The 16,297-nt window shown below is 43.2% G+C and overlaps 1 protein-coding gene across 1 annotated transcript; it reads left to right on the forward strand.

The window, feature by feature from the left end:
• Positions 1-390: 390 nt before the first annotated feature.
• MAN1C1 (mannosidase alpha class 1C member 1) lies at positions 391-16,297 on the forward strand (the record flags this gene model as incomplete). The annotated part of the gene is made up of 6 exons (XM_015824908.1): positions 391-484; positions 6,019-6,134; positions 10,759-10,972; positions 11,748-11,920; positions 13,766-13,881; positions 15,474-16,297. Coding segments are annotated over 6 exons (837 nt in total), but the record flags the coding sequence as incomplete, so codon positions are not given.

Raw genomic sequence — 16,297 nt, forward strand, 5'->3', positions numbered from 1 at the left:
AAAAGCGATTTACAACTGGTCCTCCTACTTATGCCCGTCGCAGTATCCCCACAGTCACATGATCGCCATTTGCGATCTTCCCAGCCAGCTTCCAATAAGCAAGATCAATGGGAGAAGCTGGATTCAATTAAGGGCCACATGATTCATTAAACATCTGCAGTGATTTGCTTAACAACAACAAAAAGTTGTAAAATCGGGTGTGACTCACTTAACGACTGCCTTGCTTAGCAACTGAAATTCTGGTCCGAATTGTGGTTGCAAGTCAAGGTCTACCTCCAGTTATCATTAATATTTGGTGGGTAGTTTCATTATTTAAAAAAATCTGTTTATTAAAAATAGCAAAGAGTTCATCATAGCTTGTGTGCTGTTGTTTTTAAAATCTCCTTGTAGGTGATGAACATCCGGAAATTCCTGAATAGAATTGAGAAACCTCATGGGCTTTATCCAAACTTTCTCAGTCCAGTCACAGGGAACTGGGTACAGCGTGAGTATTCAGACTCTCTTGGCTGAACCAAAGTTATGTTTATCAATGCATGTCAGACTTCTAGTGTGACTCCTGAATAAGGGAAAGATTAGTACCAAATTCTATGCTTTATTAATGCTGTGTCATGGTTCATCGAAAGATGAAACTCTTCAAAGAACTTTGAGGCATTGTTTACCTTAAAGAATCTTTAATCGAGCAACATAGTTTCGGTAGGTACATAGTTGAAGCCAAAATCTGACTTCCCCTCCCTTCAGCACATAGATCAAAGCACAATTCCCTCCTACAATTAACAGTCATAAATCACATTCTCCAATTAGTTTGAAATGCTGGCTTCCCACCCAGTTTCCTCTCCCGCCATTCTTTATCAGCTCTTGTTACTATATTGTATGTCTAACTAATTCCCATCAGGCATTCCTCCCCCTCCCCCCAGCATCATCTAACTCTAAGAGTAAAACAGCAGAAAGAAAAAGGCTGCATCTCCATCATTGTCAAAGCAAGAACATCCAATGTTAGCAGCGTTGACATGCTGATTGAGACACTCCTTATGCAAGCCGTCTCAAACCAAGTCCTTTGAACAGGTGTGAGACAGGCATCTCTGCTGTCTTTTTTGCCAAGTATCTCTTAATACACAAGATCACAAAAAACCAATCAGGAGGATAGGCAAATGTCAACAAATATCCATCTTCCTATTAGGAGAGAGGGATGTTTCCTCCCCCCACTTTTTGTTTTGAGAATTCAGAACTGCAGTTGCAAGCATGGATTAGAAATCCTACAGAGGAGTGGGCAGAAGGAACCTAGAAGGATAACAGCTGGGACTCCCAATCATGCAGTATCCAAACTGGTGGAGGTGGAAAAGGGAGATTTCCTATAGGAGCGCTTTCCTGGAAGTGAAGCAGAATGTAATTTTGAAAAAGAAAAGAACAGCTGGAGCTTGAGACCCAGCACAGGTTTACACTTGAAACCACCAAACTTAAACAGTAGAGCAGTGTTTCTCATCCTTGGCAGCTTGAAGGTGGATGGACTTCAACTCCCAGAATTCCCCAGCCGGCACAGCTTGGCATAAGGAGATGCACAGGCCTTTAAGCAGGAGGTTCAGCTTGTTTGGCATCCAACAAGACTTCTGGAAAGTCTGCGAGATTAAAGATTGAAAAATGTGCTTCCTCCAATACTGGAAATAATACAGGGCTCGTGAATAGCCTTTGCATTAGAGTTTTCAGTTCTCAGAGAATTCCAGCTTATCAGAATTCAGAGGAGGACAACAAGGAGGTTAGAGCAGTGGTTCTCAACCTTTTTAATGCCGCGACCCCCAACCGGTCGTAAGTCGAGGACTAAACCGGTCATAAGTCGAGGACTTTCCCTGCCCGGGAGCGCCGCACATACATGGTTCCACCCCCTGCGCCGGCCGAGGCATAGCTGGCAAGTGGCAGAGACGGAGCAGGCCGACCACCAGCTGGCCCAGCCCAAGGGAGGTAAGGCACCCGCCGGAAAAGGGGAAAAAATGGCGGACAGCCTTGCTTGGCGACCCGCGTGAAATGGTCGATCGACCCCAAATGGGGTCACGACCCATAGGTTGAGAACCGCTGGGGTAGAGGAATGAATCCACAAGGATGGATCCTATGGCAGACATGTCAAACTCGCGACGTCGCAAGACGTATTGGAACTTTTCCCCTATTGCCAGCAATGGGGTGGGTGCGGTTTCCTCGTGACATGTCTGGCCCGCGGGCTGGCAGTTTGACACCCCTGTCCTATGAGGCCAGACTGAAGGAACTTTGGCAGTTTCAGTCTGGAGGAAAGAAGATTTAGGGGAGACAGGACTTTTATTATTTATTTCTTCTTCTTCTTCTTGTGCCATATCCGTTATCAGACATTGGCGATCATGTTGGCAATCCTTTTTTTATCAGCAGCCGCACGAAAAAGTGCTGCTGAGTTTTGTCCAACATTTTGTTAACATTTATTTTATTACAAATTGTTAAAAAAATACACCGAAGCGCAAAAAAGGAGCTACAAAAACAAAATACAGAAGCAAACTGTAAACAAACAAAAAGGAAGAACAAAAGGCCATAATGAGCAAAACCCCCAAAATTATGAACCATCTAGGCATGCCGGTTGTATATCAAGAATTAAACAATGTAAGGAAATGTCAAATTCAGAGGGGAAAAAACCTCTTTTCTCGCAAAACATCACGAACCTGTGCCAAAGAAAAACATATGGCATCATTTTTGATAATTAGTGGGGGGGGAAGTATTTGCAAAAGTGAATAAATTACACCTGCTTTGAATCCAGCCATTAATGTCCAGGATAAGAGTGCGTTTCCAATTGCATCAAATAGCTTACTTAGTACAGGTAGTCCTCAAATTATGACCCCAACTGAGCCCAACATTTATGTTGCTCAGTGAGAAATTTGTTAAGTGAGTTTTGCCCCATTTTACGTCTGTTCTTGCCACAGTTCTTAGGCGAATTACTGCAGTTGTTAAATTAGTAACATGGTTGTTAACTGAATCTGTTTGTCAGAAGGTTGCAAAAGATGATCACAAGATCCCAGGTCACTGCAACTGTCATAAATGTGAGTTAGTTATCAAGCATCCGAATGTAAATCTCGTGACCATGGGGATGCTGCAACGGTCATATGTGAAAAATGGTCATAAGTCACTGTTTTCAGTACGGTTGTAATCTCAAACAGTCACTAAGTGAACCACTGTAAGGTGAGGACTACCTGTAATTTCCGAGATAACCAAATTACGAGTAGACAGCTGTACTAAAGTAAATTAAGAGAAGCTACAGGGAAAATGGGCAGGGATTTCTTCTTTTTTTTAAAACAAATTTTATTGGTTTTTTAACTTTTACAACAGAATGCTCAAGACACACCGTGGTGGTTAGGTGATCAATCATCCAAAAACAAAATCATATAATAGCTCAAGTAAATACATTAAATGTTCCCTCTCTATTTCCCTCAAATAATATAACCTATTTAACACAATCCATTTCTACATTACATATCTATAAAGCCTAATCCTGTTTTGAGCTTTATTAATTTACAATTACCATAGTCCAATTTAATCTTAGATAAATGTATTATCACTTCGGGTATCCCTTCTAAAATACTAATCCAGCTATATTCTAATTCATAATCTCATAAATCATTGATTTTATCACAGATCTCTCTTATTACTTCAAATAGCATTTAAATCTCATTCAAATAATTATCATATCTAAAAAAAAAAAGAACACACTTATTATTACACAAAACATCGTCTTGCTAACTTAACACACTCAATTAGTTGTTAAAACTATCCGAATTTCTAAAAGCCTCTTTCATATTCTTATTCTCATTCCATTACCAAATAATTTTCATACAAATAAACATATTATTCAAAAAAATACATTCTTACTCTGTTTAACATATATATTCTAATAATCACAAATTTTCAACTCTAAATCTTAATCCTTAAATCAATCCATATTTCTCAAAACCTTTTTAATCCATTACATATAATTTTAAATTTCTCTTTTTAGTCTTATTCTGGCTTTCTTCCTATGGGTAGGGATTTCTGAGATATCCTTGGTCATAGGACTGGGCATATCCATGTTCACCTTAAGCTTTCCGTCAATCCATCCTACAATATACTGTACTATACAGTGGTACCTTGGTACTCATCATTAATTGATTCCAGGAGGCACGAGGAGTACCACTTTTTTTTCCCCATGAGGAATCATGTAATGAGCCACAAGGCAGCTGACACTGACAAGTTCTAGCTTGTGCATTGAGTACCAAGCAAACAATGAGTACTGGAGGGAAATGTTCGTGTCAAAATGCGTGGAGTACCAAATTCGATGTGTTTCAAAACAGTTGAGAACCAAGGTACCACTTTATTGCAATATGCAATCCAGTCAAGCTTTGTCGGCTTTCCTATACCATTATACAAGGTTTCCTAACCTTGGTGACTTTAATACCTGTGGACATCAACGCCCAGAATTCCCCAGCCAGCATGGCTGGCTGGGGAATTCTGGGCGTTGAAGTCCACACGTTTTAAAGTTGCCAAGATTGGGAAACCCTGCATTACAGGCTTACACCAATCAGTCACAAAGATACCAGCGAATTTGAAAACATGCTAGAAACATGCTAATCTCTGTTTCAGCTGGAAATCCCACAGGGTAACAGTAGATGAGGGGGTATACATTGGCATCCTGGGTTAGATGGCATAGAAAATAAATTTCCCCGGGTGCTTACTCTCTCTCTCTCTTGCTCTCTCATCGCTTTTTTTTTTTCTGGGAGGGGGGAAGATGACTCGGATGCCCTTGGATACCCTGGAGCGTTGATGCTGAGATGTAAACATAAAATCCCCCCCTTCCCCCAGCATGCTATTCCCATTATAAATCTGTCCAGTTTATTTTTTTTTCCCCAGGCAGATTTTCCCTAAGCACGCAGCTTCTGCAGCAAGGCAGTCTGAAGCCGTGGAAAAGCCCTCCGTTATTCTGGAGACATTTTCACACCTGGCGTGATGCCTTCTCTTCCTCCCCTCCTTCAACCTGCTCTTTCAAATGTCTCTAATATTCATTCCAGGCGTCGAATCACAGCTACAAAATGTAGATGAACTCTCCAGATGTGCTGCCATTGGCGTGGCTGAGATTCCTGGCTTGCAAATGTCTGAACTTGCAACGCAATCGTGTCTCTTAGTATTTTATGCTGTTTTGACACTTGACTCTAAGGTTCTCTTCCCTTATCCCTTGACAAGGGAGGATGTGCCTGACAGAGAAAGACAATAATTGATAAGGCTGTGTATTTATTTCCATTCAAAGGAAGTGCAAAATGTGCCGAGAACAAAAACCCAGCTTCCCGAACAACTTTGTTTCTTTCTTTGTTTATTTATCAACCAAGTTTTTAGCCCTCAAGGTGATTTTAAGAACCCAAAGGGATCGCGGAATTCTCAAACTGCAGGGGGGAAAAAGTGTATTGTAGTACTTTATATTTTCAGTGCCAAACTTTAGCACTCCCACAGTGACAGTACCTTGCACCTCGTAGAAGGAGATCTGGGCCCAGGTCTTAATTGGTCATTCGCTTTTTTACTCAATTCAAGTGAAGTTGCCAGACAAAGATACAGCAAAATTATTCAATCTTGACTCCTTTAAGAAGACACTAGGGCAGGGGTAGGCAACCTTGGCTCTTTTATGACTCGTGGACTTCAACTCCCAGAATTCCCGAGCCAGCTATGCTGGCTCAGGAATTCTGAGAGTTGAAGTCCACGAGTTATAAAAGAGCCAAGATTGCCTACCCCTGCACTAGGGGGAGGCAGTTCTGTCTGATGGGTTTTTTAAATTATTATTTTGCTGTCCCTGTCTTTCCTTAACCCCTTTGAAGGAATTTGGGCATTAGAAAATACAAAGAAGCAGGCTAACTTTCAAATTGTTTGTGCTCCTGTGCACATTTCTTACTAAAGAGGCCGTTCTCCAGTTGGTTAAAAAACAACATGTATAAAAACAGTGTTTGATTTTTCTACTCACAAGTTGTCTTCTTCTTCTTCTTCCCATCACTGTAGATCACGTCTCTGTTGGTGGCCTTGGGGACAGTTTTTATGAGTATCTGATCAAATCTTGGCTCATGTCAGATAAGCAAGATAGCGAAGCAAAAAACATGTATGATAAAGCCCTCGAGGTAAGGCAGAGAATGAAGTATAATTCTTTTTGCACTTGATCAGCAGCAAGTACTTTATGAGAAACCACACAGGGGATTGAGATGGATGGCCCAGATTCAGATCTTAACCTTAGCACAGAATCACTGGGCAGACACAGGCCCCCCAATCATCCTTCCAACATTAAGTTGGGTTTGGGCACTGTGATTCAGAAACAGGGTTTCTTCTAAATGGGTTTCTCATTCCAGGTTTTCCATCTCTACAGAGCCATCAGAGGAAAATTAAAAGCTTGTGGTTCCAGTTTCCAGCTCATTATTGAGTCCAAATCCTAAACAGTAGTTAGTTTTAACCGTGGTTTGTTTATTTATTCAATTACTGTAGCCACCCATCTCAATCAATCTGAGCTGCTTACAATTCCAAAAGTATAAAAATGATTAAAACAAAATAAATATACACAGCAGCCAAGATAAGTAGCCAGCTATTATATTTATTTATTTGTTGATACAAGCAGACTGCACAACACGTGAAATTTTAAAGAGTTTGTTTCATAATTAAGGTTAAGAATGGTTTGTTGGCTTCATGAAACACGGCAAATTGCAGAATCAAAACCATTTCAAATCGCTTCTTCAGCTCTGGAGCTCTTTTGCTTCTCTTGTGAAACAGCCTGTTTCAAGGGCAAAGTCTATGAAACATTTCAAGCATTTTTGTAAAAGGCTTTTGTTTGGAAAAGAAAAACATAAGAGATCTTTTGAGTTCCAACTTCTGCTAGGATGCTCTACTCAGGGTGTTTTGAATTCAGATAGAGAAGCTGTATACACTGCTAAACAAAACTGGGCTTAAACAACGTGTGTCCAGTTTGTGGCCCACAGGCCGCATGTAGCCCTGGACAGCTAATAATGTGGCCCCACAAGATCATAAACGTTTTAACATTATTATGTGATTTGTATACATTAACTATATTATATATTTTATCTGCATCCCAAGACAATTCCTGTTCACTCAGTGTGGCCAAGGCAAGCCAGAAGATTAGCCAACCAAGGCTTAAAGATTCAGACTCTTCTTTATGAGCGTGCTAGATAGGAAAATATGCAAGTCAGAATATCCCGTATTCCTTCTTCATTGCCATAAAAGATGATTTAATGTGCTCTCCAAACCAGCTTTAACAGCAGTGAGAATGGTGCTAGTGTACTGTAGTTCTACAATTTCTGAACAGTTTATTTTGAACTGGAGAAAAGCCCCAGTGAACTGGATTTGGGGCTAGAGCATGGCTTTTCAACCAGTGGGACGGGTACCACCTGTGGTACATTGGCACCTGGCAGGTGGTACGCGACCATCCTAGAAAAGTGGTAGCGGGGGAGGGGAATGAGCTGAACCGGTGGCAGCACCACACAAGCCTGAGCGAGAGATGGCTGGAGCTGCAGGGCTGTCAGGGTTCAGCGGAAGCGCCAGGATCAGTGCCACTTTCCAGCTGATCGGCGCTTCTTCGGGGCTGTCAGGGCTCAGTGGAAGCGCCAGGATCAGCGCCAGGCTCCGGCTGGAGCTCGGTGCTGATCCTGGTGGTTCTGCTGGGCCCTGAAGAAGCACCAATCAGCTGGAAAGCAGCACTGATCCTGGCACTTCTGCTGAGCCCAGAAGAAGCGCCGATCAGCCGGAATGTTGCAGCATCTCCAGGGTCTTGTGATTTACATTCAGATGCTTGGCAACTGATTCATATTTATGACGGTCACAGTGTCCCAGGGTCATGTGAAGTGACCAAAACCTGCTGCAACCACCCAACAGATGGGGGGAATAAAAATCAAACACCCCCCCACCCCACCCCCGCTGCCAATCCTCAACAGGAATGCTCACAACAATGAAAACCTCGGACAGGAGGAAGAGTGCAGCTGGGTGGGCAGGTGTCTTGCTCGGCTGTGGCTTGGGGGGCACTTTTTTCAGTGCCATTGTAACTTCAAACAGTCACTAAGTGAACTGTTGTAAGTCGAGGACTACCTGTACTTTTTTTTGGTCAAGTTTTTGATCCTTTGCTAGGCGACTGGTGGTACTCGGATGTTGCCATATCCTAAAAGTGGTACAATGGGTGAAAAGGTTGAAAAGCCCTGGACTAGAGTATATAATATGGCCATCACAGAAGCACCTGTCCCTGAAGGAGTTCTGCATTTCTATTGGTGTTTTTTTTAGTTCAGTTTTGGTTGAATCATGGACCTTTGCAGAATGAGAGGAAAGGGCAAAGGATGTCTCAGTGCATGATTATCTCATCGCACAAATGAGGCAATTATCTAAACTGCGTCATCTCTTGTTCACGGACACCTTAAAGGTTGAGTCATCCCATAAAATTAAAGATGAATCGCTCAACAAGTAAACATGTTCACTTCAATAAAAAAGGCAGCGAGGATAAATGCAGTTCCTCCTAACTTTGGCCTGTTGAATTGAACATCTGCACTGCAAATTTTGGAGCTGGACTCCAGCTGTGACACACACACACAAAAGCCTGCAGCGCTTGAAAATCCTGGAAGCAGTAACTTTAGCGAGAGAAATTAAAAGATCATTGTACTTTCCACCGCTGTGAAGAATATCGGAAGCTACTTCTTTATAGCTTTGTAGTTTTCTTTCCTTGCACTTTTTGTTTTCTCTTGCTTTCTTTTTCTTTTTCTCTTAATTTTATATGAGTGTATTTTAGTGTTTATGTTTTACTGACAGTCTCCATCCTCTTTTTTTTTAATGGAATTCCTATGATTTTCCATTCATAGCAATGAATGATAAGGGAATGTAGAGAATCGTAGAATGGAAAGGTTGGAAATTGATGGTCTAGCCCAGGGGTCTGCAACTTTGACAACTTTAAGACTTGTGGACTTCAGCTCCCAGAATTCCTCAGCCAGCATAGCTGAAGTCTATAAGTCTTAAAGTTGTCAAGGTTGCAGACCCCTGGTCTAGCCCCATCTCCTTCCCAGGGTAAGACCCCAACTGAGACAGCATCCCTCAGCAATGGCCATCCAGCAAAGGCCAGTTCATTGCTCCCAAGGCAGCCAGTTCCATTGTTGAAAAATTCTTGCTATTAAATTCTTCGTTCCTGGAACAACTCTGAACAAGGTTGCTTCTACATAAAAAATCCATAATGTACAACTGTGTACTGTGTACTGTGTACTGTGTAATGTACTGTGTTTCCTCCATCTTCCATACCAGGGTTTTTCAACCTTTTCACCATTGTACCACTTTTAGGATATGGCAATATCCGAGTACCACCAGTCGCCTAGCAAGATGTCAAAAACTTGATGACAAAAAAAAAAAAAGGAAAAAAGTGATAAAGTACAGGTAGTCCTTGACTTACAACAGTTCCCTTAGTGACTGTTCGAAGTTACAATGGCACTGAAAAAAGTGCCCCCCAAGTCACAGCCAAGCAAGACACCTGCCTGCCCGCCCGGCCGTACTCTTCCTCCTGTCTGAGGTTTTCATTGTTGTGAGCATTTCTGTTGAGGATTGGCAACGGGGGTGGGGTGGGTGTTTGGTTTTTATTCCCCCCATCTGTTGGGTGGTTGCAGCAGGTTTTGGTCACTTCACATGACCCTGGGACACTGTGACTGTCATAAATATGAATCAATTGCCAAGCATCTGAATGTAAATCACAAGACCCTGGAGATGCTGCAACATTCCAGCTGATCGATGCTTCTTCTGGACTCAGCAGAAGCACCAGGATCAGTGCTGCTTTCCAGCTGATTGGTGCTTCTTCAGGGCTCAGCAGAAGCACCAGGATCAGCGCCGAGCTCCAGCCGGAGCCTGGCACTGATCTTGGCGCTTCCACTGAGACCTGACAGCCCCGAAGAAGCGCCGATCAGCTGGAAAGCGACACTGATCCTGGTGCTTCCGCTGAGCCCTGACAGCCCTGCAGCTCCAGCCATCTCTCGCTCAGGCTTGTGCGGTGCTGCCACAAGTTCAGCTCATTCCCCTCCCCTGCTACCACTTTTCTAGGATGGTCACGTACCACCTGCCAGGTGCCAATGTACCACAGGTGGTACCCGTACCACTGGTTGAAAAGCCCTGGTCTATACTCTAAGCAACAGATGCTCACTGGCTCCAATGGTGACTCCAGTCACCCTTTGCAATCTTTTCTACTGGCTATTGACCAGAAAAGTCAATGGGGAAACCAGTAGGAAATAGCAAGTCATTTTCAAAAAGCCACACAGCCCTCGCTTAATCACAGCAGCAAGCACTGCTGGAACTGTTGTTGCTAATGTGATATGATATCACACATAGCAGAGTTTTCGGTCACAATTGTGAATGTTAAGTGAGGACTACCTGTACTTAAAAAAGAGCAACTAGTCCAGTATAAGGCCACCTGGGTATTCATTGGTTCTTGCTACTGGAACCATATAACGCTGATCCTTCAAGCCCTATCTTGGTTGCTGATTGGTTTCTGGATGCAATTTATGGTGCTGGTGTTGAGGTACAAAGCTCTTTGATACAGAGAGTAAATGGCCACCAAAATGGCCGCCTCCTTTCATACATGGGGTGAACCATTGGACCATTTGCATACATAGTTTTTGACACTACTACCCAGTGTATTCTTTATTATATTTATAAATCTGCCCCATCTTTCTTCATGCCACACAAATAACTCACTTTCTCTCTTTTTCCAAACGCTGTGAAATTTAGGCAATAGAAAAGCACCTGGTCAAAAAATCGCCTGGTGGGCTGACCTATATTGCCGAATGGCGAGGAGGCATCTTGGATCATAAAATGGGGCACTTGGCTTGCTTTTCTGGTGGCATGATCGGCCTTGGAGCAGAAGACACCACAGAAGAACAGCACTATTTGGATCTAGCTGGGGAAATAACGCACACTTGTCACGAATCTTACATTCGCTCAGGTAAAAATCAAAAAACCAAGCCCATCTTCGAAAAAGGCTCTGTACGCTCTTGTTCACCGATTAATATTGTACACGGGTAACATCCATTAACTTCCCAGTCCTCACTTCATCCTCAACTGTTGCTATTAGCAATCTACTTCCAGTTGCCCAGCTGAAGTCACAAATGTATTATAACCCATTATTTGTTAGTCTCCATGTTCTGCCAGAGCTGGAAAGAACCTCCAGCAGAAAAGACTGCATTTGATCTAGTGTTGGGCACAAAACAATCAAGACCACTCATGAATCGTCTCAAGCAGAAGCTTTATTGTTAGTCACCCGTGTTACAAGAATCTCACCTGACTGACTGTGTTCCTTTGGGAATGGTCAGATAAAGCTTCATGGGTTGTGGGGGCAGCCAGTCCCATGCCACTTTCTGCTGGACTGTAGCCCGGGCCTCTCTTAACATTTCCTTGAGCTTCTATCACATGTAGATTCATTATATTTTCCCTCTTCTAATGTCTAAACTGAGGATCTGCCTACTTATTTCAGTTTAGCTTGATAATGACGGTGTTTGCTTCTCCAAGTCAGGCCCTCATAATGGAAATTTAGCAGGCACCTAAGGCTTAGAATCAATTCACTTTTTCACTGGCAAGAGATCTGAAAAATGTTTCTACTTCACAGTGAAAGTATTCGTAATATACTACTTGTTTAGTGAATTCACACATTCACCCCAAATTTTAACTAATCCTGCGGCTATCAAGGCATCTTCTGACCATTCTCTCTTTTTTGTGGCTAGAGACCAACCTGGGCCCTGAAGCATTTCGTTTTGATTTTGGAACAGAAGCAATGGCCACACGACTCAGTGATCGTTATTACATCCTGCGCCCCGAGGTTGTAGAGAGCTACTTCTACTTGTGGAGGTTGACACATGACCCCAAGTACAGGCAGTGGGGTTGGGAAGCTGTCCAAGTAAGTCTCTTTGACTAATGTCTAAATCAGGGGTAGTCAACCTTGGCTCTTTTATGACTCGTGGACTTCAACTCCCAGAATTCCTGAGCCAGCATAGCTGGCTCAGGAATTCTGGGAGTTGAAGTCCACGAGTCATAAAAGAGCCAAGGTTGACTACCCCTGGTCTAAATGTTGCTTTGAAGGTGGTGTCAGAGATCACATTTGATTCCATCTCAAGTTCAGCTGGGGCTCTGTTGTTAGACTGTGCTGAGTGCGTTAATTGGCCTTCATCTGATCCCGACATCCATGTTTTAGTCATTTAGTCCTTACGACAATCTGGTTGAGATGCCCAAAAAAGGCGAAGAGTCATTTGGAGCTGGGCAGTCCCCAAATCAAATCAATAAATAAACTTCTACCGCTGGCTCAGAGCATCCTGTCTTTTATACTGCAGTCCTGAATGGCACCCTTCAGTTTGTGGCACATGACAGCCACAACATCTGATCTCTTTATGGAGCCTAAGAGAACCCCTGTTGGATTTAACTAAAAGCTTCCCTAGGACAGGACCTTGGTTCCAGTAGCACCCTAGTAGATGATCTTTCATGGACTTCAACCTAAAATAAAATGAGGATTTGAGGACCCATAACGGCAGAAAATTTTCAGAAAGAGGTTCTTATCTAAGATCCCCAGCAAAACGCAAGGAAGGAATCAAAACAAAGTTTCTGTCAACGCTGCAAATACTGTATATTCTTGCTTTGACAATATGCAGAACTGTCTGGTATTTATATAGTTAAATCAGGCAACAGTGAAAGCCGGGTCATCCAAGTTAATTGGAAGATGTGAACCATGACCCCAAAATAAGGGAGGGAAAAATGCTTAATATGTATGTGTAACGGAAAAGGATCAGATCTAAGCATTTTTCCACCATGCTGTACTGACGTCTCTGCAACCTTAATAAATGCTTTTAGGAAAAGATATGCCTGAAAGTCCTTTTAAGTGTTTCGTTAATCAGACACATGACAGTTTCCTTTAGCCATCAAAGTGCCTAGGGTGACTTTGGGCTAGTTTCAATCTCAGCCTATCCTACTCCAAAATACGTGTTGTTGTGGGGAAATTTATGGCAGGAAGGCTCTCCTCTCTCTTTCTGAAACAAATTACTTTGGAAGTAAAGCTAGACAGCAAGCCAGGATACCCAGTTCCAATCCCCAGGCAACTCACGTAGCAGTCATGGGAAAATGCAAACAGGAGGAAGACTATGCAGGCCGCCTGGATCAGTGCAGGATGGGTGGGAAGCCCAGCTATCTGAGGGCTCATGAGGCCGAAGCAGAGCCACCGTTGGTTCCTGCTGCTGGAGGGGCCCCCACCTCAGTGGGCCGCTATCTAGTAGGGCAGTGATGGCGAACCTTTTAGAGACCGAGTGCCCAAACTGCAACCCAAAACCCACTTATGTATTGTCAGGTGCCGGGTGGGCATGGCCCATTGGGTGGGTGTGGGCCATTGAGTGGGCGTGGCTGCGGTGGTAATGGCAGACTGAGTGGGACTAAAAAGTTCAATCAATCCCAATTTTGCGAGATCTTTTTTTTCCCCGCGAGAAGTTGAAATTGACTGATTGATTGAACCTTCTTTTTTTTTTTTTTTGCACACGGCGGCGGAGGCCTAAAGCGAAAAGGTTTTATAAAACCCAGCTGAAGGCGCGCGTGCCACCAGGGAGGGCTCTGCGTGCCATGTGTGGCACACGTGCCATAGGTTCGCCACCACGGTACTAGGGTCACCACCACCACCTCCCTCCACCCATGATGATGAACGAGCACTGCTTTGCCATTCCTAGAACTACGTTGACTTTCTTCTCTTCCTTGCTTTCCAAATCAGGCGCTGGAGAAATTTTGCAGAGTAGAAGCAGGATTCTCTGGGATCCGCGATGTGTATTCGACCACCCCAAGCCATGACAACATGCAGCAGAGTTTTTTTCTGGCAGAGACGTTAAAGTAAGTCCCGAGCATTTTCAATATTTGGCCATCGAAAAACTTTTAGAAAGGAAGATGTTTTTCATGAAGCAAGCAGTGTGGGAAATCACCGTCGCTGAACAGCATAGGAAAGACATCTTTAGGAGAAAACATACTTATTTATTGTGGTGTTGCATTCCCATGACAAAGTTCTGACAAATGGCCCAAATACCACTGGCCTTGCTGAAACACAGCTCAAAACGTTCTCCTGACTTGAGAATTCTCTCTCTTTTATATACAGCAATATATAGTAATAAAATGTACAATTGTCACAATAAAAGACTAATACCAACTTAAAAAAGAAAAAAAAAAGAAAGCAGAAGGCGCAGAAAAGAAGAAAAGAGAAAATAAAAGAATAAAGTAAAGAAAAAAAGAAATATATAAAGGAAATTACTTCCCCTCCCTTCACCACAAGTATAAACCATTTTAGTAACTTATCACTCCGTCTTTTAAAATATAGGTAGTCCTCGACTTACGACCAAAACCGGGAGTGGATTTTTCCTTGTTAAGGAAAAAGGTGCTTGTTAAGTGGCTCATGCCCAATTTTACAGGGTTTTTTTTTTTGCCATGGTTGTTAAGTGAATCGTGTTGATAAGCAAATCCAGCTTCCCCCATGTGATTTTGTTTGTTGGAAGCCAGCTGAGAAGATCACAATTGATAATCATGCGACTCCAGGATGCTGGAACCATCATAAATACACCCTAGTTGCCAAGCCCTTGAGTTTTAATCATGGGCCTGCTGGGACACTGTGATGGTTGCCCGTGCGAGGACCACTCATAAGTCAACTTTTTTTCAGTGGCCTCGTAACGTTGAACAGTTGTTACACGAATGGCCGTTAAGTTGAGGACTACCTGTACAACGAATGATGTCTTCTTCCCATACCCCATCTCTTATCTACAACCAAATCCTTAAAGCCTTGTCATTTCACTTCTGGTATCAGCCCAGGAGAGTTTTGAGTGCCAGACAGTGGTTCTCCATTTGAAGTGGGCTGTTTCAAGCGTTCTGAAAGCATTCAGAGGTTGAAACACAGCCAAGTTTGAAACAGGCCTGTTTCGGCTGTTTGAACACTGAACAGTTCCCCTTGAAGATTTGGCACACCGCTGGTCCAGACTCTGTTGTCTGTCTAAGCCAAGGGTGAGGAACCATGGCCCTTTTATTTATTTATTTATTTATTTATTTATTTNGGGGCACCCACAGAGAAGGCCCTCCCCCTGGGGGTCGCCAGCCGACATTGCTTGGCCGACGGCACCCTGAGGAGACCCACTCTGTGGGAGCGTACCGGTCTATGGGAGGGAATCTGCGGCAGAAGGCGGTCTCGGAGATAACCGGGTCCTATGCCATGAAGCGCTTTAAAGGTGGTAAGCCTTTTATGGCTTTCGGACTTCAACTCCCAGAATTCCCGAGCCAGCCATGCTGGAATTCTGGGAGTTGAAGTCCACAAGTCATAAAAGGGTCATTATTCCCCGCCCCATGTCTAATGCAACCAACCAAGATAGCAAGGGCAGCGTAGGCCGTAAGCAAATGATACCCGACAGTCTCAACCAGCTCAACCTTTGCTCTTCTCCTGGCTCCAGGTATCTCTATCTTCTGTTCTCTGAAGATGATGTGCTCTCCCTTCAAGACTGGGTGTTCAACACTGAAGCTCACCCGTTGCCTGTGAATCACACAGACTTTGTCCTGAAGACCAGCATCCAGTAGGAGCACCTCGGCCCTTCTGGGTTCCGCGAAGGGATCCCGAGGGGCTGCTTTTCCTTTCTCCTTTCTCCTTTCCAGTAAAGGAATGCACATATTCCCGGAAAGGTATTTTGGGGGCATTCGTCCAAATTCCGGACAGTATTATATCAAGGAGTATAAAAACTGTGAAACAAGCAACTTCATGGGGTTGTTGTTTTTTTTTCCTCTGTGAGGAAACGTATAACCTGATAATTGGATGTTGATTACGGGCCATAAGACAGAAAAAAAACCATGGACGTTTCTATGGAATCCACGGACTTTTCTATTGCGTGGCCAAAGGATCAGGAGTTTGCCATAAAATTGATGTCGGTTTTGTGCCACACGTTTTGCCCCAAACTTGCTCCCTCCTTTTTCATATACCGTTGATATATTTTTTTTCTCACCTTTCTGATCTATCCTTTAAAAAAAAACAAAACAGTACACCTCTTAAGTGGTCCTGATTAAAAAGTGTTTTTAAATCCCACCCGTTTCTTTCCTTACCCCTTTTCCTCATCCATTATTTCTGTTCTCTTCATCTATTTGCCAACTTTCTTTTCTTTTCTTTCTTTCTTTGATTTCCTGGGTTTTTGCTTGATCACTTTCCTTTGATTTTGGTATTCTTTTTTCATCTGGAGCAAAACCTTGTGAGGCATTTGTAATGATTTCATTTCTGTAATGCTCAGAT

This window comes from Protobothrops mucrosquamatus, unplaced genomic scaffold, assembly GCF_001527695.2.
Source record: "Protobothrops mucrosquamatus isolate PMUCROS unplaced genomic scaffold, P.Mucros_1.0 scaffold_197, whole genome shotgun sequence".
Lineage (NCBI taxonomy): Eukaryota > Metazoa > Chordata > Lepidosauria > Squamata > Viperidae > Protobothrops > Protobothrops mucrosquamatus.